The sequence below is a fragment of the Anser anser genome (genome assembly GCF_964211835.1).
Source record: "Anser anser genome assembly, chromosome: 16".
In the NCBI taxonomy this organism is placed as follows: domain Eukaryota; kingdom Metazoa; phylum Chordata; class Aves; order Anseriformes; family Anatidae; genus Anser; species Anser anser.
Window position 1 is genome coordinate 14,841,729 of NC_139737.1, and position 25,795 is coordinate 14,867,523.

At 44.7% G+C, this 25,795-nt stretch overlaps 1 protein-coding gene across 1 annotated transcript; it reads right to left on the bottom strand.

Moving 5' to 3' along the window:
- Nucleotides 1-293: 293 nt before the first annotated feature.
- FAM83C (family with sequence similarity 83 member C) lies at nucleotides 294-25,745 on the bottom strand. Its single transcript, XM_083801191.1, has 4 exons — nucleotides 24,842-25,745; nucleotides 15,830-15,997; nucleotides 11,416-11,540; nucleotides 294-1,688 (listed from the first exon to the last, which is right to left on the bottom strand). Exons 1-4 carry the CDS (start codon nucleotides 25,430-25,432, stop codon nucleotides 770-772), a joined length of 1,803 nt encoding a protein of 600 aa, XP_083657317.1. The 5' UTR covers nucleotides 25,433-25,745; the 3' UTR covers nucleotides 294-769.
- Nucleotides 25,746-25,795: the final 50 nt, after the last annotated feature.

The following is a 25,795-nucleotide window of genomic DNA, read 5'->3' on the forward strand; positions in this document are numbered from 1 at the left end:
CCATGTCCAGGCACAACCCATGTCAGCTGCCATCTGTGTTCAGATACAATCTGTGTGCAAATACTACCCATGTGCTGGCATCGCCCACATGCAGACACCACTTACCTGCCATCACCACACATGCGCAGGTGCCACCCATGTCCCCAGACATGCCACCCGTGTGCAGCCACCACCTGTATCTTCCTGGCACGGCACAGATCAGCACTGCTGGGGCCTGGCCCCAGGACAGGGTGGCAAGAGGCCCTGGCCAAGCTCAGGATGCTCACCACCCTAGGAGGGACCCAACGCAGCTCTTTCCAGTAGAACAGTGCCTTTATTTTTAACATCACCCTGCATTTGACCATTTCATTTTCAGCAAATGGCTACAGGGAGAGGAATTGCTCAGTACAAAGAAAACCTGGGTTCACCCTGAAAACCTCAGTAGCCAAACAGTTTCCAGTTATAGCAGTGGTTTTCCTGTAAGTTTGGGGGGAAATAGTTCTTTTCCAAATGAGTAAAAAATATATAGAATTGTGCATTATGTTTATGTCATTTTCTCTCCTTTGCTATCAACTCGTAATTGAAAAATTGAATTGTACTTACTAATATCATCTTAATCAGTCATCTACGTATATTAGAAATTGCAGCATAGCACAAACACCTTTTGATAGGAACAAGACTAATTTGCCACCTGTACTTTGATTTCAAGCCCCAGATACGTTGATTGGTAGGGAAAAGCAACCACTTGAAAATAAGACCAAAGGACACACCGAGGCCCGGGAGAACCAGGTCAGAGTTCAAACCGACTGTGTATGTGTTTAGATTTTAACTTGTTGTATTTGGTGATCAGATCCAGCTTACTGTGTCCAAGAGTCATTCTTTTCTCAGCCCCATATGCGCTGCTCTTTTCCATCAACATGTCCTCAGTAAGTTTATCATAGGAAGGAACTGCAGGCTTTTTTGTGCGTTTGAGCTGGTTGTACGGTAATAACAGGTCCAATTTTCCTTGTCCAAGACCCTGTCTTTTTTCTGTCCCATAAAAGTTATCATTTTCTGCTGTTGGTTCCCTGGAGGTAGCAGCAGGCTCTTTCTGCTTTGTGCTTGTCACAGTGCAATTGGCACCCTCTGAAAGGAACTGTGGTGTCTGCTCCTGTGTCACTGGGGAGCAGTGGCCGCTGTTTGCCTTGTCATCCCCTTGATAATTAGGTTTGTTGGAGCCGAGGACAGGGGATGGCTCCAGCTGCAAAAATGTCCTTGCTGTCGTGAGATTTGATTTGTGATACAAGTTGGACTTATTTGAAGGACTGTTAGGTGAGTCTGGTGGTTCCCCTTGCTGCACAGGGCAAGTGGGCTTCAGAGATGTGTCTTCCTTCCCCATCTTATCACCAGAATCAGGGCTCAAATCATGCTTCTCCTGGTGAACACTGCAGCTGGGGTTTTTCATAAAGGGAGACATTTTTATGCTTCTGATGCTTACATTGGAGAGGCTGCTGGAGGCACTCAGGGTTTCAGCATCATTCTGGATGGGCTTCAAAAGGGATTCAGTACTTTTTGAGGTGTTCTGAGACAAGGGATCCGACACAGAGAAGCTGGTCACTGCTTTGGACTCTGCATACAAGTACCGAAATTCCTTGTCAAATTCTGCAACTATTTGACCACGGAAGTGGGTCACCAGGCTGGTGTGGACTTGGCTGCAAAGCCAGGTGAAACTGCAAAAAAGGAAGAAAAAAAAAATCACGTGTAACTTTTGTTCACAGAGTACTGAGACACCTGGCATTACATGTGAGTGATTTATCACTACCCAATTTATGTTATTAAATTAACACTTCCTCTGAAGTATGTAAATTGATATTACTTGTAGTAATGGCTGTACTCATTACATATTTATTTTTTTTAATGGTCATTTAATTTTGGCTTGGTGATGTAATGAGCTGTATGAAAATATAAACAACAGACAAGAATTACACTATACGGTCAGTGTAGAAACCATTAATACAGTAACACCAGGTTTTCTTAGCCTTATGAGAAGTGCAGAACAGCAAATGGTTCCTGTGCTAAAAAGCACAGCACTGTGTTTCAGGCCTTTTCTTCTCCAGCTTCTTACTGCCACCACTCTCTGCCCACAGACAAGGAAGCATCGTTTCCAACTCCCATTTGAGTGTTGGAGAGTACTAGCCTAACATCTGTCGGCAGGTTTGTCAGTCTGCCCAGGGGCACTGCAGCATGCATGGGTTGTCTGAAGATGGAGAAGCTATGGGTCATTGCAAGTGCAAGTGGCTTCCATAGAATATTCTGAACTGGAAGGGACCCGCAAAGATCATTGAGTCCAACTTCTGGCTCCACACATGACCACCCAAAAATCAAACCACGTGTCTAAGAGCTTGTCCAAACACTTCTTGAACTCAGTATTGAAAGGCTCTTTCTGCCCAACTTGCATGGCAGATCTCCTAGCACAGCATTTGGCCACTACAGGACACTGCAACATCACCTTTCATAGAGGACAAGGAGATTGTTTTGGGGGGATATCAAGGCATGCCTGGACTTCTCCTCTCATCCCTTGTATTGGCAGGTCCTTTGTTCTCCATAAGAGCTGCAGCATGGTGGACTCAAGGGAGCTACATAGACATGCAGTAGGGTGAGGTATGGAGATTTCAGGCACTATCTTGAGGAGCAGAAGAGGTATCTAGAGCTCCACATGGATACCACAGGACAGGAAGCACAATGATGTTTTCCATAAGTATTGCTGTGAGATTCCCCAGACTCTGTATGCACTATGTTTTGGGACCTCATCAATGTTTATGTCACAAGACGGGTATTTGGGAACTCAGAACAGGAAAAGCAGCTTTTGGCTTAGTCCTCAGCAGTACACAGTTGTTATGGTTCATAATGTTGTTTTGAAGAAAGTAGTATAGTTACATTCAGCACACACACTACCCAAAGAGTATGAAGGTTATTCAAAAATACTATACTGGAGGCTGAAAGCAAATGCATACACTACAGGAGGAGGGGAGGGGAGGAGAGGGGAGGGGAGGGGAGGTGAAAAAGAAAATATCTGGGATGGCTAAATAACAGAAGAGAAGCTATTAAAAGCAGAAAAGGCATCCTTCAAAAAGGTTGGGTCACACACTGCAAAAGCTGGAAGAAATAATACTCATCTCTCTGTGGGGCTAATGCATGGTCCACGTGCAATAGGCTTGTTCAGAGAATTCCTTTGGATTGGTGTTTAACCGTGAAGGAGCTTGGAATGGTCCCTGCCCTGAACACACCTTTATACAGAACATGAGAGGATCGGTCTCATATCGAAACCTTTGTAGAAGAGATTAGAAAACGTATCAACAAAACAGAGAGTAACAAATTGGCAGGACCACTTAACATTAGTTCAAGATTGTCAAAGGAATGCAAGGATGAAGTATCTTAACAACTTGGTGGTCAGGTGCTGGAACGGCCTGCCCAGGGAGGTGATGGAGTCACTGTCCCTCGCGGTGTTCAAGAAGCACCCAGACAAGGTGCTACGAGATATGATTTAGTAGCTTAGTAGGTAGTATTGGTGATAGGAGGCCGGTTGGACTAGATGATCTTGTAGGTCCTTTCCAATCTTGTGTTTCTATGATTCTATGAGCTAACTAGGATGTATAATCTCTCACTTGAAAGTGTCTTCTTTATCAGAAGAGTGGAAGGTTGCTAAGGAGATACAGTTTTTTTAATGTTCCAGACCATTAAGCCTTGTAACTGCACAGTACAAATTAGTAGAAACTCTTCTAAAGAATACAATTAATGGCCATATAGGTAAATATGATATAATAGGAAAGTCGTCTCTCACAAAGCTATACAAGTTCTTTAAAGAAATCTGAGAGCCCAGACAGTGGAGATTTCATGTATCTCATGTCTATATCCTCAAAGGAGTCTATCCTGGGGCACTGCCTGGCTCCCAGGGATGCTGGTGTTCCCATCTGCTTACAGCTATTACCCTTCTCCACAAGAGTGCTATGTCCACACCACACAGTGCTTAGATGTATCGCCAACCCAGGGCTGACACTGCAGCATTTTGCATCCCTCTGTAGCATGATACAGACACTATTTGGAGTCAAGTACTCAGCAGTCTATCAGCTGCTGCCTATGTGCTCTGACCACAGGCCACGAGGATGGTTCAGCACAGCCACAGGATGCTCACACAAACATTTGTGCTCACTTGAACTCCTCAGAACCTCAAGTGTACTTATGGGCTGAGCACCCACTTCTCTGGAGGGGCAGGCTTGCATATCTCTCAGCGTGAGCATCATCCCATGAATTTGGAGAGGACCCAGCCAGCTCTCTGGCTAGATAAATCCTGCCATCCCTGTTAATCTAGCCTGGAACTGCTGTTGCCAGCAGAGCTGGAAACAGAGCTGGACAAGAAGGCACGTCTGCCCACTTTGTTCTAGCTAGGAGGTTTCATGTCTCATAGTCTCACATGGTCCAGCAAGAATATCACAACAGATACCCATCAGGGACTCTGGCCTCACCTTAGCAACAGGCAAACAGCAGGTCTTGCTTAGGTTTTCCTTCCCTCCATGGACCCAGTGGCTTCCACCTTCTGCTTCTGTCTTCTCAAGCACCCTCTGGCCCAGGTTCTGCCTCCCTTGATACACCCAGCTTTCTGCTCTCGACCATATGAACTTGCCTTTCCCCCATAAAGAGAGCAACCTCAGATCCAGCGATGAGCTCCCCTGGCCTTATGACTGTCCCCACCACTGATGCCTCTTGTGGCTCTTCCCCCAGTCCAGCTGGGGTGCTGCAATTTCCCATGCTGTCCCAACGGGACCCTGCCCAGTCCACGTCACAACAGGACCTAGAAGGAGGCATCCAAGTACCCAAGACATGATGTAGCAGCTCTGGATTTGTGCTGAGCACAGCTCCCCTCCTAGCCATGATACAGGTTTCCATGGCAAGATGATATGGCCTTGTCAGCCATGGATGTGCCACCATTACAGCTTCCTCCCAGCCCTGTGCCAAAAAACGTGTTCTTCGGGCTCTGGTGGGATGTGAGCTGAGCTCTAGTGTCTCCATATGAAATAGGAACACTGGGAATATGACAGCCATTGACAATACCTGGCCAGACACTGCCCTGCTACCCAAAGCCATCCTCCTAGAGACGACTGCATGCCAAGGACACATGGAGGAAATAGCTAGGGAATGATCATTCCTGGTCTCTTCTGGTATAAAAATGAGGCACTGAATGAAGTTAATGGGTTACAAGTTCAGTACAGACAAGAAGAGGCACTTCCCCATGCAACACAACACACAGGCAAGCTCAGGAGCTCTTCGCTGCAGGGCACTGTGGATGCTAAAAGTTCATGTGGGTTCAAAAACCATAGGATTGTCCTTCCATTTTTTCCATAAGGGACTGTTGCATACAGAGATGCCATCTCCAGTTTCTTATCCCTCTGAGGCACAAATTGCAGGAGTCTGTGTAAGGCTCTCTGTAGGATAGGAGCTCCCCTTCCCTTCCCTTCCCTTCCCTTCCCTTCCCTTCCCTTCCCTTCCCTTCCCTTCCCTTCCCTTCCCTTCCCTTCCCTTCCCTTCCCTTCCCTTCCCTTCCCTTCCCTTCCCTTCCCTTCCCTTCCCTTCCCTTCCCTTCCCTTCCCTTCCCTTCCCTTCCCTTCCCTTCCCTTCCCTTCCCTTCCCTTCCCTTCCCTTCCCTTCCCTTCCCTTCCCTTCCCTTCCCTTCCCTTCCCTTCCCTTCCCTTCCCTTCCCTTCCCTTCCCTTCCCTTCCCTTCCCTTCCCTTCCCTTCCCTTCCCTTCCCTCCCCTCCCCTCCCCTTCCCTTCCCTTCCCTTCCCTTCCCTTCCCTTCCCTTCCCTTCCCTTCCCTTCCCCCCGAAGCAGGAGCCCCTCGGCCGCCCGTGCAGCTCCGCCCTTGCCCAGGAGGTGGCGGTGCAGCACCAGCCCTCTGGAGGCCTGCGGCAACGCCGGCCTGGCCTGGGCCGAGCAGTGACGGGAGCACCCCGAGGTGCTGGGGGCTGGGTCTCAGTGTGCCCCTCCGCAAAAGGGCTCAGATATTTTCATGGCTGCATGGTGCAGGTGGCTTGCAGTTCCTCACACTCAGCTTCTCTGCTTCAGCTGTCTCCAGCTGATGACATGCCAGTTTGCAGCAGATTTTTTTTTCCCTCAGTAATTTCTGTTACTCGTTTTTGTTGTTTTATTGCTTGACTCTGGCTGTCAAGGCATTCTGATCTGTCTGTGTTCCAAAGCAAATCTCTGTGTATCATTTTACTCATTGTTAAATGTAGATATTACATAGAATGCAGTACTAGACTGTTAATTTCATGTTACATTTTCTTTCTAATATCTGAGATGATAATCTGATTTTATTGTAGTAAGCTCTTTAAGCTTGCTTCCAGTGCGTTTGTAGTAATTTCCATTCCTCTTTTTTCATCTTGTTTTTCATTACAAACAGTGCGATGCATTCAGTTAATTTGGGCATGCCATCTCAGTTATCACTTATTTCCTATTTATCCTTACAGCAGTATGCCTTGTCTCTTCCTTCTGGATTCAGTTTTTATTTATACACCTGAGAACTTCCTCCTCTTTGATTTGGTGTGCTCTGCAAAGTTTTATATAACTTATTGTCTGGCAGTGCTCACTTTATTGCTATACATTTCAGCCTGGGATTTCCTGGCTGATACAGTGGTCTTTCCTTTCCTTGTATGTTCACTTTCTGCTTCATTATAATTTCTTTCTTAAGGTAACTGTTCATTGGGTTAGATCTGGAAATCCCTCTTAGAAGCTCTTTTTCTTGCGTGGGGCATGGATACCTGAAAGTATGAGTGTTTTCTTCTGAAGAAACCCAAAGCTTTCTCCAGCTTCCCTCCCCTCCTCCCCCCAGCTTTACCTGTCCTTTGCCACTTTTGTACTTAGTTTCTGCCTTTGTGCTGAAGCCAGATGTAGAGTTTTTGTGACCATCTCTTAGCTTTCTCCCCTCATTCTTCAGTTTCATTTGTCATGTCAGCTTCAACACCAAATACTGAGTTCCTTTCAGTACAATGCAGCAAACAATGAGCTCCTTCCTCTCTGTGCCAGTGGCAGGACGTATATCTGTGCTTTGACTGCCTCCCTTTTTGAGCTGAGAAAACTTGCTCCGAGGCAACTCAAACGTACAAAAAATGCCTTTCAGGCTGGCAGTAACACACCTTTTTTCTGCTCCTAGCCTGGCAAACATTTAGTCAAGTTTTCCTATTCAAGATCCTGTTTAGCTCTAGTCCCATTTGCCCTTAGGTTCCTCTCTCGTCTGCATTAGTAAATGTCTTCATACCCTTCACTCTGTTATTTTAATATGCTCAGGGAAACATATTAATTCTTCTGGTGCTCAGAATAATACTAAGTAACTAGATTTTCTAAACTAAAGAAACAGATGTTGTGGAATACCTGAGCTGAAATGATGGCTAACATAGGAGGTACCTCAGACACTTACTGGGTAGAAGAAAAATCAGGAACAATTGCAAGGGCAGAAACTATACAGGAAGAATAAATAAGGGATATGTTGCTGGGACAATTGCACAACACATTAAAGAAAAATAAGTCAATGTCAATGATATATCATCAAATGAAATATATTCCTGTTGGATTAAAATTCCACTTCCAAATATGGAAACCATAATACTGGGACTTGCCTGTGAACTTTCTGAGGAGAGTGCTGATGGTAAATATAGCATGCTAAGGAGCTACGAAGGTAGAAAGCAGAGGAATAAAGAGACACTCAGTTATATCCATGTTGAATAGGGGCCATGACTAGGAGAGTTGCAGAAATGGCATTTTGCACACTATAAATGACGGCTTTGGGGAAGAAACTAACCAGAAAACCAAAAAAAAGGAGAAATAACATTACAGTTCAGAAAGTTCCTTTGGAAAGGCCAGTCGGCAAAAATAACGATGATGTACAAGTATCAAATATTCCTTCGGGAGCAAAATAATCCACAACAGTAACATTCAATTTATAAGAGAAAGTGAGGGATGCTATTAAAAAGAAATTTAAAAGAGTAACCGAAAAGGTTAAATGCTTGAGGCAGCACAAAGATTGTTTGAAGATGCTATATTAGAGGCTCAGAGCAAACATACCTAACAAAATAAAGACATTTAAAAACATCCCCAAAGTCACCATAGTTAAAAGGCACAGTAAAGGAAAATATTAAAATAAAGAGCCTTCAAAAGGTGGAAGTCAGCAATTTTCCAATTATTAACCAATGAATACCCTATAATTTAAAATTCAACATGGTAGCAGAGGAATGGAAATTAGTAAATGTGAACCTTTTAAAGAGCTCCTGGAAAATACCAACCAGCCACTCTTATTTCCATACTGAACAAACTGGTAGAAGCAAATAGAGAATAAAATGATTAGATGCATAAAGAACTTTACTCATAATGCTGAAGACTCAGCATATTTTTGTGGAAGGAAGCCATGCCTCAAAAGCCTGTTGCAGTTCTTTGAAGGAGGCAGCAAGCACACAGTTGCATACAATCTGCTTGATGTAAGATGCTTGGATTTACAAAGAGATTTTGACAGAGTCATTCACCAAGGACTCTTAGCTTAAGTGATGAGTATAAAAGAAAGTCTTCCCAAAGAGCAACAGTTGATTAAAGATGGGGAAAAAATGCTAGCAATAGTTTTAATTTACCCACTGGAATCCCACAGATTTTGTGCTGGGATATGTGCAGTTCAACACATTCAGAAAAGTTCTGAAAAATAGTGGAAAAAGTCATGTCAGGGCTCATACAAAACAAAATTGTCCTGAGTGGTCAAAGGAAAACTGGATAATAAGAAACGATGAGAGTATTTTATGGTACAGGGTGAATAAGTGACAAAATGATAGACAAAATCCAGCATCAATAAATGCAAACTGTTGTAAAAATCCTGATGATCTCTGAATATTTACAAGCTCTTAGATATTAACACTTAGGAAGGAGGTCAGAGTTCCCTTGAACAGTTCAAAACAAGAGTCATGTCAGTATTTAGCACTAGTCAAAAGAGCAAATGGCAGACTAGGAACTGCCAGAATGGAGAAAAAGGAAAAGACAGAAGTCACACCACTATGCTGAAGTATATAGTGAGTGGGGATATGTTGACCACTTCATGCAGTTCTAGTTAATTCATATCACAAGAGATAGACATTATGGCTAAAGGTCTGGAAGTTCTGCATGAGAAATGACTGAACAACTGAGGATACTTCAGTTGAGAAGAGCTTGTACTAGATTGGACTAGATGATCTTTCAAGGTCCCTTCCAATCCCTAATATTCTGTGATTCTGAGAAGAGATGATTCACATGAGGGATTATAATGGAGGAGGATAAAATCATGGAAGCAGTCAAGAAAATAAATAGGGAACCGTGATTTACTGTTCCCAGGTTATGGAAATTTGGGGGCATCAAATATAACTGTACAGCAGTAGGCTTAATGTAAATAAATTGGATCACTTCACACAAATCATAAATTAAACTGCATAACCCATTGCCAGAAGGTATCGTGGAAGCCAAAGACAGAACAACCAAGGTGGGAAAAATTCTCCTATGGGAAACCAAATGCGAAGAAACACACAACATACAACCCCAGAGGTCCTGAAACCTCTGATTCTTACACACAAGGCTGCTGAACTATGTAAGAACGCTCTCACCCACTTCTCTGTATCATCCCAAGATACAGGCATATATGGACCTTTGGCTTTACTCAGTAATTATACCCTTCTTTTCAATCTAGCTTTCCCAACTGCAGGGAGAGTAATCTAAATATCTGCTATACTACGTAGAGTACCAGGCTGCAGTATACCTGACTTTCTCCTGTGGAATTTTTTCTGTTCACTGTTAAACAAATTCCATAGAGAGAAACTGGTTCTTGTAGTCCAGAACATCGCATGGTTAGTGGGACAGCAGAGAACCTATAGCAGCAGAACCTGCTGAGACAGCAGATATAAGGCCCTATTCAACTGAATAATTATCTTCCAGAACTTGAGAAATTACAGCTACAGATATCTGGAGAGAGCAAGCATATCACAGACCCAAATCCCTGCTCCAAAACAGCAGAGGGAAGGACTGACGCAGAGAACTGAATCTGTGTTTCAAGCAGTAACCTGACTCAGGGCTATTCCTGACCCTCTGATCCGAACAGTGATGGTGATCAGACAATGATGTTAAGTGAGATTACAGAAACTGCAAAATTAGGAGAGGTAGTAATAGTGAGAGAATTCTTCATCCAGTCATATACAGAGAAGGTTAGTGCTTCACTGGAATGAGCAGTGGAGAAAAACTTTTTGGAAGCAATAAATTATTACTTTCCAGAATTAACTAGTCTGAATTTTTTGACCCACAAGAAAAGGTGCTATTCAGGATGTGGTCTGGAATGATGCATGAGACTCAGTTCAAGAGGCAGCAGTGGAAGAGCCATTTTGTAATAATGCTCACAACACAATTTTAACCCTGTAGTGGGAGAGAGCATCTAAATAAATGTGGCACGTGGATATTCAATGTCAGGAAAGGTAACTATTTAAACTGTCCAATGTGCAATAGCAGCAAAAAAAAAATCAATGAATGCTAGTCACTGTCAGCAAGGCTACAAAGCATCATTTTGACAGTCTGTAACACCTTGGTGCCCTGCCTTGGGGGCTGCGTGCAGTTGAGGTCTCTCCATCTCAAGAAGGACATAGTGATGTTTGAGAGGATGTGGAGAAAGACTACTAAAATTACCAAGAGATTGTGCATCTGCCTTAAGAGGAGAGACTGAAAAGGCCAAGGTCTTCAGTTTGGACAGGAGAAGGGGTGGGGAAGGGGCTAAGATGAAGGCTTGGAAAGCTGTGAACACAGTGACTTCGCTGAAGGTAGGACAGCAATTTTATCAATGTACAGCACTAGAACTAGGGGTACTCATGAAATTAGTAAGAGATTGGTTTAAAATAGACAATGAGTTTCGGCACATTCATGTACAGTAGGTCCAAAACAGATACAGAAGGGAAGAAGTAGAGAAGTACTCTCTTAACATCCCTTATTGTCTGTGCTGTAGGAGGACAAGGGGGATGCACCACAGATAGCAGTTTGGGTTGCTCTCCCTAAAAAGCATCTGCTACTGCTGGGGACAAAATCTAGCCTAGGTGGAGTATCATCTGACCTGGTAGGGCATTTTTTACATTTTCAAGAAATTAAGTGATACTCGTAGACAGATGTGTCCAGGAAGCGTCAGTGTTGGCAGACAGGCAGTTAATGCTATCTGAATGTCGAACAGCAAAGTAAAGGCAAGAGGATGGGGTGGAAGGTAAACCACTAAAATCAAAACGGCTGTTTATAAGGGTGAGATGAAGAGGAACAGCAGTGCATCTTTATCGTGCAGAAAATAAAATCGGAGTTACTCAGTATTTTGGAAATGCGTGTTTTTGCAGTGTCACCAATCTTTGTATTGGTAGACACTGTTTTTTCTCACCTGTATGTACCAGCTAGAACTTGGTCGCAATCTATCAGGATAAACTTCTCCAGAACCTGGCCTGCAAATTTCTTGCCTGCTTTGCTGTAATATGTGTCTCCACTCAGACATCTTATGCGCATGTTCTGAAACCAAAGAAAGTAGAGATGGTAAGGGGACGTGTGTTGAACAAAACTGAAATATTTCCCTATGCATCAATGACTAGACTGTCTCAAGCAGAAGCTCTGGTCCTAGAGGTAGAATGCAGCAAGGCATAACACTATTTTCTGACTTCTACATATTAAGTATTTTGGAATAATGCCTGTTTATATAAAATAAAAATTCTGGCAAATATTAAAAAAGCTGCACTTAGGTACAAATCCTGTTTCAAAAAAAAAAAAAAAAAGAATTCTATGATCCTACAGACCTACAGATCATTTCTGAAGTATGTAAGACTATACAGTTTCTTCCAGGTTATTGCTAATATTTTTAATCAAATTAAATATGCTCTTCTGTTTTTATACAGTGACAGACTTCTTAAAGCCAAAGTACTGCTCAATATAAAAGACTTACAGAACAGTATGCCTACGTTTTAAGAATGACCTTTTACCAGTATTTTTTCAAATAGTATCACGTTTCTGCTGCTGTACTCAGGTGAAACCAACCTGATCCTCACCTCTTTTAAAGACTGCAAAGAACTTCTCTGATCCAACTTCAGCCTGTAGAACCGATTGCCCAGTTCAAAATAGGAAACAAGGCTCCTGGTGTCCAACAGGAGCCTCTTTCATAAGGTGAAATTTTTGCCCATAATAAAAGTAATTTGCACCTCAGCTGGGGCAAGCAGAAGAGGAGAACAGTCACTGGAAACAGTTACTGGGCTGGTCTATATAATGCAGTGCCAACAAAACATCTCAAGTGTAAAGAAAGATCCCCAAGACTGCACCTACAGGGGCCTGCCAGATCATCCCTTCTGCCCTTCCATGCCAGCTCATGGCCATCTGTAGTGGCCTTGGCACACCAGGAGCTGTCATAAACTGTCCCCACCTGCATTTGAACAGGTGGATTCCTTCATGGTCAGCTCATGCCTGCTTGGCATCAGTATCCCAAAAGGTGAAGACCCATGGCAGCAAAGGTAGGTATGGGTGGCACAAGCTGATGGGGCTGTTTTGCCCCTCCACAGAGGTGGGTACCTTCCTCCACCATGCTGTGGATTTCAGTCTGGCCAAACACAGCAGTTTTTAACAGCCACTGCCAGACTGAAACAAAGGACACAAATAGTTTCCATTTGCCTGCAGACGTTCTTCACAGATCACAGACCCATGTCCTTTCCCTGTTGCTCCCCAGGAGCTGCTCATGAAAACGGCTGTGCTCCCTTCTCCTCCCCCTCTTCCCTAGCAGGATGACCATGAATGGGCTCATGGGGTTGCCTCTACACAGCCAGGGACTGGCTTGCCCAGCTTCTGGCCTCACGTGTAGCTCACGGCACAGAAGTTGTGCCTCAGGGATGAGGAGCTGGAGGCAACCACCCTGCGGGAGGCCCAGCTCAGCTCTGCTCCTGCCAGCCTTCCTCTTCCATCAGAGCCCCTGGAGGCAGGAGGTTGGCTTCACAGAAACATCTTCTGGGGAGCTCAGTGCAGCAGGTCAGGAAAGGCTCGACTCACACATCATGCTGAGGAAGTCTCACCGCCCATGCAATGTCCACCATTACCTTCAGGGCTCCTCTAGGCAGGTGTCCATCTAACCCAACACTATCTCTTGCTGTAGGCCATGGCAACTCTGGCAATCATTTATGACACTGCCCCCTAATATTGCTGAAGCCTCTGTTTTCTGCTAAGGGAAATTCTTGAGCCTCTTGTGGCTTGTCTCAGTGGGCACCCCACCTGGCCCTATTCTCTTCTCCACACATTTGTCGAGTCTTCTCTTGAGCTCATTGAAAATTTTAGCAGGGACAGAGCTGAAGTTTCACAGTCTTTGCACTTTGCACTTGGCTCTCATTCATTACCTTCTTGCAACCCAGAACATGTTCTGATTTGTCACCCATTAGAAGGGATGAAATCTTTCCCCATGAGGACAGTTAGGCATTAGAACAAGTTAACTGGGCAGGTTGTGCTGTCTCCATGCCTGGAAATTTTCAAGACCAGACCAGATAAGGCCCTGAGCAACTCAATCTGACCTCCCAGGTGACCCTGCTTTGAGCAGGAGGTTGGACTTAATGACTTCCTGAGGTTTCTTCCAACATGAATTATTCTATGATACTATGAAATGCCACCACAAATTGCTAAAATAGAGGAAGATACACTGGATGCTTGAGGAGGTGTTCACCTAATCCTGTTGCCATTCAACACAGGTATTTTTTTCTTCCAATGCTGAGGTTCTAGTAATAGTAATTCTCAATGGGAAGAGCCTACTCTCCCCCTGTGGAAGTTAAAACCACTCCAAGTAAGGGTTATCCTGTAGATTTATTTCCATAGCATATCTTTACTCCTTCTCTCCTTTCCAAGGCTGGGTGAGTTTCTGATACCTGGCTCATTTCTCATGACAATCCAGGCCCTGAATTGCCCAGGCAAGATGAGAATCCTGCAGTCTTGCAGGAAAGCCAGAACAACGTGTCTCACTCAGCTTAGTAGTTTTAGGTTTAATAGAAGGTCATTTGAAAAAAAAAAAATCCAAAAATCTTCTGCTGTGACCACTGGCAATTCTTGATGAACTACTGCAGGATTTGTTGATGCTCAGCAGTAAGATTTGACACAATTAAGCTCACAGAATGTTCTCAGAAGTAAGAAGCTACAGGAGAAATTGTCCCATAATCCTCATTAAACTCCATATCGTCACCAGTTTTTTACAAATGGAGATTTACCATCATATCCGGTCTCAACTCAGAACCAGGAATAAAATATGTACATTCATTCCATTTAGATGTGAATATCAATCATGTATGTTAATGTACTGCTTAAGATGCAGCAGCCTAAGAGGGACTTGACATTGAAACCTGCAGATGAGTCACTGAATGGGTGAGGCAAGTGTTAATTAGCCATTAAAGCACAAGACGTGACATCAGGTCTAACAAAGAGACGTAGACATCTCCGTGGATGTAAACCAATGTTAATATTAAAAACAATGGCCATACTTTTGGATAAGAAGCAAACAAAATAAATTTTGGAGAGGTGGAATTTACCTGGATCCACTAGGTGACTTCAGTGATGCTGTTGAAATGTTTATGAAACCAAACATGCTCCAGCATGAAGCAGTTTTCTCTAACACTTGCCATCTCAACAGGCAGGATGAAATGGGGTTGGCTTGTGATTAGCAAGAAAGGACAGTGCATCACCAACATGAGGAGGAAAGGATGCATGTCTAAGTTAATCTTTGTGTAGACAGGTTAAACATTATAAGAAATTAAGACATTTGCAACTGTATCTATTTTGAATGCTGTAAAACATTATTTTTGCATTTTCCCTAGATGAGGGGAAAATCTATGAAATGGATGGCTGGAAGTCTATCAGCCCCATCATTCTAGGGAAGGCACCCAATGCAGAGCATAGCCCCTAGGTATTGGCCTTGCAGAACTAAAAAATGATATCAAAAATCATCCTCCATTGGTAGGTGTTAACCAGAAAAGTTATATGGGGGACAGCATGCCACTGGGGTAAATTTCTGAGTCTTGGAGTTCCTAAGAGAGCTTGTCACACTGCCACATTAATTTTTAGTGTTTGCCTGCTCGGAGTACCTCACAGCATTGATGATGGACACCACAATGAGTGGGGAATCAGGCTCTTCACAAATCCCTCATGAACTCAGGTGCCAAACTGAATCACAAGCATAAAAGTAAATCCTGATATGACATTTTTAACATCTGGTTTTATACTGAGTCAGTGCCATAGGGCTAGAAGAAAATTATATATTCCGCGTCAAGACATCCCAAGGGACGTGCTATTTTCCTTCCCCACGCAGCTGAAGTGCAACACACTACAGCAGCTCTGGCCAGAACCTAAAGCTGAGCTGAGGGGTCTGAACTGAGAGAAATTTAAATCTTGCAACTCAGTGTCCTGGGGAAGGAACTAAGAGGGCATAAGGAGAGGAGGTGATAGAGGTCCATGTGAGCAGAATTTTTCTGGTCTACCTCTCTCATCCTACATGCACCAGTGCAGCAAAGCTTCCAGTAATGCGTTGCATCTTACTGGCCTTGACTTCACACCTCTTGTGTGTAAATCTGAAATGAGGACCACAAGTCATCAAGACATGGGACTAGAAGGGCTTTTCCACTCTAACCCCTGTGTTTCCATAAATATCTCAATTTACCAGACTGCAGTCCCTTAGCCTGGGGTAGTGGGAAAACAGGTCCTAGAGTCCAGTCAGAGAGAACAGAACAAAGAGTTCATGTTTTTATCAATTCCAAGACTCAGTTGTTACATTCAGAGTGTGATTAAAAACTTACTGGGAAGCTGTCCTGAGTAAGAGCCATTTTATTGCACATTTCCACAAAATGCTTCAAGTACTCTTCATCCAGGATCAGGTAAACGGGGACATGCCGTCTGCTTGAGGCCTCCAGCAGGTCACACAGTATTTCCATGTCTGTAAACAGATCCATCACAATTGCTATCACCTAGCCAGGAGAAGGGGGGGGGGGGGGGGGGGGAAGGGAGAGAGGAGGAGAAAAAAAAAAAAAAAAGAAGACAAGTGTTGAAACTTCATGCCCAAGTGAATTGTACTTCAAACCATGAATTAAGTACTCAAACTTCCAGACTTACAGAGTTTCAATGGCCACATGAGTGGAGATAGCTTCTGGACCTTTGTATTTAATAGTCCTTACCCCACCATGGCAGATAAAATCACTCTTAATGACTATGAAGACATTCCCTGTCCTGCTACCTCCTGCCTCATCCATATGTCATTCACAGAAAGAAATAGCTGAAAGGGTAATGTATGTACACAAACTATCAATGTCATTGGTGCAACAATTATGTGTTGCCTTAAGCAAATGCGTCAGAAACATAGCATACAAACAGGAAGAACTAAGACTGACCAAAATCATGATTCAGTTCAAAGAGTGATTCCATAGATGACTAGCATATTAATCTCAAGAAGTATCATTTCTTCATGAAGTACACGCTGACAGGTAAGGGAGAAGGTATGTTGCTCAAGTATGTATATGTCCTTGTTTCAAGATCACATCCTATGGGCAACTAGACAGAATCATAGAATAATGTGTAGGAAGAATCCTTCCCCTTCCCTGCTGGTGGCAGTCCTGCTAACACAGCCCAGGATGCAGTCAGCTTTCTTTGGCACAAGGCACTTTGGTGACCTCTTCCCAGGACCCCAGGGCTTTCTTCCAGAAAGCTGCTTTCTAGGCTGTTGTCCCCAGTGCGTCCTGCTGTATGTAGTTATTCCCTCTTACATGCAGGACTGGGCATTTGTCTTTCTTTTCTGCGGTTTCCATCAGCCAAATTCTCTAGACTGCTAACATCCCTCTGAACAGAAACCCCACCTTCCAGCACATTAACTGCTCTTAATTTGGTATTGCTTGCAAGCCTCCTCAGGTTGCACTCTATCCCATCATTCAGATCGTTAATAAAGAGGTTAAGCAGCACTGGCTCCAGTATTGACCCCCCCCCCGGGCCATTAGCTAGGCTTTGGACCACCTGAGTGCAGTGATAAAGCCATTTTTTTTCACCTATCTTGTGGTCCAACTATCCAAACCGTGTCTCACCAGTTTGGCTGTAAGTAGACTATGGGACACCACGTTAAAGCCTTTGCTAAAGTTAAGGTACTCAGTGTCCACTGCTCCTCCCTCATCTACACGGCCTATCATTGAGTCACAGAAGGGAATCAGGTTGGACAGGCACACTATGGCTTTAATATTCATATTTTATTCTTCATTTACCTGGATTTACCTTCCAGGAGGACTTGCTCCACACTTTTTTCCTAGGGAGTAGGGTGAGGCTAACAGACCTGTAATTCCCTGGACTTTCCTTCTTGCACTTTTTGAAGATGGATGTGATGTTTGCCCTTTTCCAGTCATGAAAAACTACCCCCAAATGCAATGACATTTCAAAGATGTTCAGAGAGTGGCCTTAATTATGACATCAACAGGCTGAAAGAATCTGTCTCATAAATAATGTGGAAAAGAACATACACATCATTATACTAGGGATTGCCCTCACTGGGTCAGAAAGATCAAGTGGATAGTCTTTTTACAGGCAATTGGCAGTTGCCCATATCTCAGGCTTTTGTGACAAAGATAAATCATTAACTGTCCAGTCATTTTTTGGCAAAGAAACATAGCAGGGCAGATATTGTCTATGAAGCCCTTGGAATGCACTACTGATGTGTTTTCATAGAAAATGAAAAATTTCTATTTCAACACATAGAAAACTGACCAATTGGAGAGCTCTTCTGAATTTGACCTGCCTATAAGCAGATAGTTATTTTAAAGCGTGTTAGTAAGAGTGACCATAAAGAGACAGTTGAGAATACTAAGGGTAGAAAGAAGGTATAACACTAAAATTAAACAAAAAAAAACCAAAACAGATTTTTAAAAAAGATTTGTAAGGGAGGGGGTTTTAAAATGGAAAAAAAAAAAAAAAAAAGAGAGAGAGAATAAAGAATACAATGACAACCCATCCCATGGATGAATGCATTCTTGAAAAAAATAGAAGGAAACCATAGAAAATAGAAGGTACGTCTTTACAAGAACCTAGTACAAGTGAGTTGTCCCAGAAGTAGAAAATTCATATTACAGTATGACCTGCAACAAGGACAATGGATCAAGGGAAATCAACCATAAGTAGACTAAAATGTAACTGGAGAAGCTGTTCCACTCTTCCTCAGAGTGACATTGCCTGCAGACAACATCAAGAAGGCTATTATTTGGATCAGGAAGGGACTGCTGGGATCCATCCATTGGCCATCACTATAGGGTGACATCTTGGAGATAAAAGGAACCATCAGGATAGCACTTGCTGAGCTGAATGATTAGCGCCAGGCCTGATGCACTTCACCCAAGAGTGCTTGCAGAGCTATCTCATGACCTAGACCAGTAACAGTTAACACTGAGAACTCAGGGAAGTTGACATCACACTGAAGAAAGTAAAGTAGTGAAACATATACAGACAGGCCAGCTTCATTTCAAAAGCTGAAAAAATACTGGAATTAGTGATCAATAACTTTAGTTTTGGTCCTTACCATACCTTAGCACTAAATAAGATAACTGTTACTTGTAAGTTGCATGCTTAAGTAGAATTTTGAGTTTCTCCACCTACTAGAGAGTCACAGAATGGCTGAGGTTGGAAGGGACCTCTGAAGATCATCTATTCCAACCACCCTGCCAGTCAGGATCACCCAGAGCACATTGTGCAGGATGGCATCCAGGCGGGGTTTGAGTATCTCCAGAGAAGGAGACTCCACAACCTCTCTGGGCAACCTGTCCCAGTGCTCTCTCACCCTCCCAGTAAAGAACTGCCCCCTCATATTGAGCCAGAACCTCCTGTGCTTTGGTTTGTGCCCGTTGCCTCTTGTTCTGTCGCTGGGCACAACTGAAAAGAGACTGGCTCCATCCTCTCGACACCCTCCCCTCAGATACTTATATGCATTAGTGAGGTCTCCCCTCAGTCTTCTCTTTTCCAGACTAGATAGGCCCAGTTTTCTCAGCCTGTCCTTGCACAACAGGTGCTCCAGTCCTCTGATCATAAGGATGCCCGAATACAGACACCCCAAAAGCTCTGAGTTTTGGAGAGACTCTCCAGTGGCCTTCTTTTCCCTTCTACTCAATGTTTGTGCCCTGCACTACACTTAGCACACAAAATCCACAACATATCATGTTCCTGATGCTAATCATGCACCCTGGGAGAGTGGGAAGCTTGTTTCCAAACACTTCTTCTGCCTCTGTTAGAGCATGGCCATGAATACTATTCTCTATAGCCCAAACCACCCTATGGAGCAGACCATGTAGGCTGAGCTTCCCTCTGCTGCTTGTGCTCAGCTGCTCCTCTTTATTTAAAGAGTTTAACGCAGAGGACAGCAGTGAGGCTGACTTTCATGTGTGCAGTGGTTCAAACTTTAAAATAGGAGCAGGCTGAATCACTTTCACAGGTTAGACACAGAAAAGAGTTGAGGAGCTCTATTGCTACCCTTGGATGTGAAGACATGCCCATGTCTCTGCTTCATAGACTCATAGAATGGTCAAGGTTGGAAGGAACCCCTGAAGATTGTCTAGTCCAACCCCCTACCCAAGCAGGGTCAAGTAAAGATGGTTGTCCAGGACTATATCCAGTTGGGTTTTGAATTTTGAGTTTCTCGTACTGTGAAGCCCAGAACAGGCAAACTGTCCCAGATTGCCTGCTGCCCAGTAGCTCTCCTGTGTGTTTTCATGAACAAACGGCCTCTTTCCAAGCCCACACTCATGGTCCAGGTCCTGATAGGAAGCAGCTGCCATAGACAGAACAGGGCCTCACTGGCCTCCCCATGCCCTCATGCCCAGTATTTAGTTTGTCAGGCTGGTTCCTCTCAGCCCTGCTGTGTCCTTACAAGCCATTGGAGAGACCGTCTGCACCAGGACTGCAGCAGAGGTGGGCAGCAATGCCAAAAGGTTGCTGTCTGAGTTCTTGGGGATTTAGCCCTTTTGTGGATGGACAAGGTTTCTGGCTCTATCTGAATTGTCCCCAAAGACCATCTTGGTGACATACCTCACAATGACGTTGGTCCTCTCTGTCTTGCAGGAGACCTCAGGCCCAGCCCACCACAGAACAATTTGGGGGAGCACCTTCCTGGAGGGTGTGATCCCAGGCATCCACGTGGGACACGAGACAGCTGTCAGAAAGTGACAAGTGCTTTCAACAAGCTCCTCAACACGCACTAAAAACCATTCCTACTGCCCAGGCCAAAATCATGTCTCCTCCACCCTCTCGCCCTGGCAGTTATGGGCTTCAGAGCCTGACTCCAAAAGGTACTTTTCATGGCCTTTGTTGCTATTGTCTTCTTAGAAGCCTTATGATGCTCTGGCAATCTATTCTCCCTTCCTGAAATCCCATCATCCAGCAGAGTCAGTCCTGGGAGCACCCTGAATTTAGCAAGAAGCATTTTCAACTTTCCAAATCAAAACTACTGCTGGGTTGTCAGCATTAGGTACTGCTGAGACCTACACAAAAGAGCAGGACTTCACCCTGTTTTTCCACAGTAGCCTTCAGCCAAAGACCAAGGGTTACAAGACCAGGCAATTTAGCCAAATGACTTTGATAGGCCACTCATTCTTTAATGAGGAAGAACCAGGAAAAAAAAAATCTATAGCCCAAACCTTGTGTAGAGCCCCAGGCAAGTCCCTCTCAGCCACACTTGCATCTTGATAGCCCGGCTCATCTCAGGCATAGTTCCTGGGGCAGGCTTCTCTCTGGAGACAATCTAAACATGCCTTGAAAAGTCAATATGATGGAGTCAAGAGAGACTGATGCTCCTTTGGCTCCAGACCCTCCAAGCTCAGAGGCACCACATGCACCTGAAGGGCACAGAAGGCCACACCAGTTTGCATTTCTCTACCAGTGCTCACAGGCTTTGGCAGAGCTTGGGGTTGTTGCCTGCCCCAAACCAGCACAGCCAGTCTGTAGTAGTCATTGTAAGAGGGATATAGCTGAGCAGGTGCTATTACAGCTTTGTATGGCAGCATGGGGACACCGTGGCACCCAGTGCTCTGGGCTGGGGCGCAGCCAGCTGCCAAGCAGATCTGCATCTCCTGGCAGCGTTGTGGCAGGGCTCTGGTGTAGTTGTGGGAGCAGGCACCCCAGGCAGTGGGACATCAGCTTGTGCAAGCTGGGTGGAGCCCCATGTGATAGTCAGACTCATGTTTTCTGACGTGGGGCTTCACTTGGCATCAGGAGGTAGAATGGGCGCTGGCCCTGTTCATGGCCTCCTCCCACCGCAGTCCCTTCACTGGAGGGATTTGGGTAGAGTTGTTCCTGGTGGTGCTGGTGTGCCCCCACAGCCAATGTCAGGGGAGAAATCTGGCAGCCCCTCACGCACTGTGCATTGCACTGGGGAGAGAGGGGAGGTTGTGTCCTACTACAGCCTCATGCAGTGGAGGAGAAGGTACCTGTGGAGGGGCTGCTTGTAGCAAGTGTGGGTGCCACAGGACAACTGTAAGGGCCACTCAGATTGACGTATCCTCCTGATAAACAAAACAGGCAGCTTTAATAATAACATCAGCTAAAACCCAAAGACAATATGTCTTGGGGGGTGAAGACACTGGAAGTCTTCCCCTTGAAACATCCCAAGAACGTATTGTCACAAAAGTGAGGTCTAAACCCTCAAAGATAATTTCCAGCAGCTCTCTGCAGCAGTGGAAGTTAGGTACCTAAATACCATCTCCAGTTCACGCTCCTGACAACTCATATCTCAAGTTTAAAAGCATTTAAGCCACTCTGGGCTTACAGTGGACCCTGCATGTCCAGGGCCCAGCCCCTTGGCCTCAGTGGTTGGAGCTACGAAGCTGGGGCTGGCTCAGAACCTCCCTGTTCCTCATCAAAACACTGCAAAGACACAGCTGTACTACAAGCTCTAGAAAATTCACACCTTGCCATTGTAGGGTTAAAGCAAGATGTTTCTGGATCTGCTTCTGGAAACTCACAATTCAACAATTACTGCAGTCATCACTTCGGGAATTACAGCACTTAACAGCACCCCACTGGGGTTGCCATCTGTCTGGTTTCTAACCAGCACAGCTGGTTTTACTGGTATTTGCCAATAGCAGTGTGGTTTTGGTTATTACTATAGTGTTGCCATTTGCAGCAATACATTGCTTCTCTGGGGGACCATCAAGGACCCTTCTACCACCACTTGCAAATGCAAACACACAGCCAGTGTCAGAGCTGTACAAGAGGGGCAACAGAAGTATGGACCCTACCCCTATAGTTGGATAGCTTGGAGCTCATCCAACTAAAGTATAATTATAATAGTATTATCAAGTGAAGGCTAAGGTGTGGCTGCACTGCATCTTCTTATGTCTGCAAAGGGAAAAGCTCAAATCTGAAAATACATCTTCAAAGACAGCTGGTTAAATACAGTAAAGTAGAAAAACAAACCACACCAGGAAAAGGTACCAATAAAACAAATGCCCATTTTGATAATTTGTCAGTACAAATATGCAGTTGCAAAATATCTCAGCTGATGTTGTTCACTATGACTGTACAGGAGAAAACAGCAAATAACATTTCAACACATGCTTTCCGGTCTACAGGACCCATGAAAAGCATTCAGAGATCTCAGCATCTTTCCTACATGTCACCGGCACTGTTCCCCTCTTTCATGCTATCTGTAAGCACATAGGAGAACAAACACTCTGAAGGAGGAATATGAGGAGCATTTAAGTCTAGTGGAGAAAATATTTGCTAACTACTGCAAAATAGGAAGCTGTTCTCTGTGCAGTTGCTACTGGCATTTCAGGCAAAAGATGTTTCTTACCTTTGGTTGCTCTTTTGATATTAAAAAACATACAAGTAACATCATTTTGGATGTTTTGAAGGGCAAAATGACTGGTTTGAAGAGCAAAATGACTCAGTAACTACTTAAAGATGTGTAACTGGGGTTGTGGATGAGCTGGAACTGCTGTCAATCACAGAGTTAATCATGGGAAGCACTGGCCAGAGCTGCTAACACAGAAGCCAGTAAAACACCATTAGGGAACCAATAATGATGATTGAAAACTCATTATCACATTTCACACAAAAGTCAAAAACACTATGTGAAAATCCCCAGTTTGAAAATAAAGGGCTGAATATCATCAGTGCTTTTTCAAGCCAAGCAAAAATAAAAAGCTCAAAAAGTACTTAGAGCACAATAAAGCACCTGATATCCAAGCAGCCTCTCTGCAGCAACAAGGAAGTTCCTCTGAACCGAAAAAGCAGCAGGATATTTTTCACGTGGTTTAAAGAATCAAAATATCATCAGAGATCCGGGACATGCTAAGAAACAAGGGGACATTTCTCGGTAGTCATTTACTTTGTGCATTCTGCCATGACTGTCTTAATCCCCACTGCTGAAAAAGTGTGACAGGATTTATCAGATCATTCAAAATGTTATAAGCTGGCTGTCTGCAAGGACAAACAAAGCTTTTTGTTCGTTACTTCCTGGAAAAAACTTCCCATATTTGCCTACAAGGCCCAATAGAAATTCAGGTATTAAGCAACAGCTGCTTACAACTGAGCTTACAACTGAGCCAAAATGGCCTACTATTGGATAAAAATTGAAGATGTTCATTTTCCTCATGTCATGCCTGAATTTCAATTATATGTGGTTGTTCAACAATGTTACAAAGCTACACAGCAATTTGAGCTGCTGCATGGCCCCAGTTTCATCTGCTGAGGACAACATAACTATGTTTGCTCAGTTCTATGGATGGTGGTATAAGACAACACTTTCCTTCAGTCTGCCTGGAAATAACTCGTGTTGACAAAGCTAAAGTCCAGGCCTACCAATTCTTTAGTTCCTACTTTATGTACTAGGCAGTGATGGATTTAAGGAGTGACTATCAAGAGCGATAAGAGAAACTACCTACGAGCTGACCGATTAAAACTGAACTTTGCACTGAAAGTTAACTCAATATCCCTTCACTATTAGAGCGAAATTGCATGAAAAAAAAAATGATGTGGAAAAACTGAAAAGAACCACGAAGAGGACAAAGCTAATAAAAGCTGAAAATGTGTCTGAGTTGCTGGTTTAGTACACAGTATAATGGCAAAGTAAAAAGAAGCAACAAGTGAGAAGCATACGTCAGCATATTCACGCCAGGATTATGCTTCATACACCAGTATGGTAGCTGTCCAGTCATGATTACATCCACGGGCTGGCAATCACCACTCAGCAGGAGCTGTGTGATGGGGCAAAGCGGATAATCTTACTCATTCTCAGAGAGACACAGACATCAAGTCTAGAAGACGTGACGATGTATTCTAAACTATTTCAAACCACAGGCAGGGATTTTCAGTCCCACAAGTTTACTCAGGTCCTATGTTCTCCCACAGCAACTCACCAGTGCCATTGTCTTGCTCTGCCTGACATGATATCCAAGGGTCAAGGCCAGCCCTGGCCATGCGGACTCCCTGGTGCAGGGCAGAAGGGCCAGCGGGTGCACGACTGCTGCTTGAGGACAGCTAAGCTTTAACACTGTACGCCCTGCCACTTGCTCCAGGCTTTGGTACCGCGCTCTGCATACCCACAAATACAGACGTAGAATGCCTTAAAGCATATTGCCTGGATGACACGAAATCTGAGGTGGAAAGAAATTACAGGAAAGGAAAGGAGTAGAACAGTTACAGATGTGCTAGAGAAAGAGCAACCACATCATGCCAGACATCTAGACAGCAGCACCAGCTTGGAGCATGTGCTGTACAGCTGTAGGACCAGCCACCAGGACTTGGGGGCTGGAGCAGAAGACCCCACTGGGGGGACACAGCTCTATACATACCGTCCGTGCCCGGCTGATCAGAGACCGGAACAAATCCTTAATGCTGTTAGCTTTGTTTCTTTGGAAAATCACAGTGGCTTGAGTCTGGCCAGACACTGTGAGGAGTGGGATTCCTGGCCACCCCAGCTCCAGCTCAGGAGGGTGCACATCAGACATGAGTGGGAAGTAGGTGCCAGACGTTAGTTCGGAGCAGAGGGAGGACCTGTCTCCAGTATCTGCATCACCAGGGTCACCCTCTTTGTCTTTCATTGCACTGAGTTCTGGATAGCTTAGGTTTCTCTGGTGGCTCATATATTCCATGTCCAGGGTGGAAAGAAAAGGCAGCTCCCGTTCCTCAGCGATGGCACTCAGGTAGCCGCGTTCCCCCTGCTCAAGAAAGGCATCAACGGCAAGCCTGGCTGTTTCACTGTGCTGGAGCACCAGGGGGGTGGGCTCCCTCCACCACGGCTTCTTCAGCTGCTCCAGGCGGTTCCTTAGTGGCCCAGACACCCCTTGCTCCAGGCGGTTCCTTAGTGGCCCAGACACCCCTTGCTGGCTCCCATAGTTACGGTGGAACTGGGGTCTCACCTCTACTGCCAGGTAGTTGAACATGACCAGAGCTATTGATGCTAAGAAGAGCCTCTCCAGCCGTGTTAGTCCTCTGGCTGATTCCAGGTATTTTCTGTCCCTTTCCTGCACTCCTGAGTTCCTCCCAACAGGTTCCTTCAGGACTCAGCATGAGCTCCACTCCTCTGGTTGGAAGTTAATCACGAGGTACAGCCTCCCACCCTAGGGGAGGAGCAGGCTCTCAGCTCCCTCTCGCAGCTCCGCCAGCTGCACACCTGATAACTGGGACTTAGAGTATCCCTTTTGCAAGGGGAGGAAGATCATCTCTTCAAGCTGCTCCTTCCCTTTTCCTGTAACTGATTCATGCACTGCCCTCCCTTTCTCTCCTGACAGGTCCCCACCCTTGGC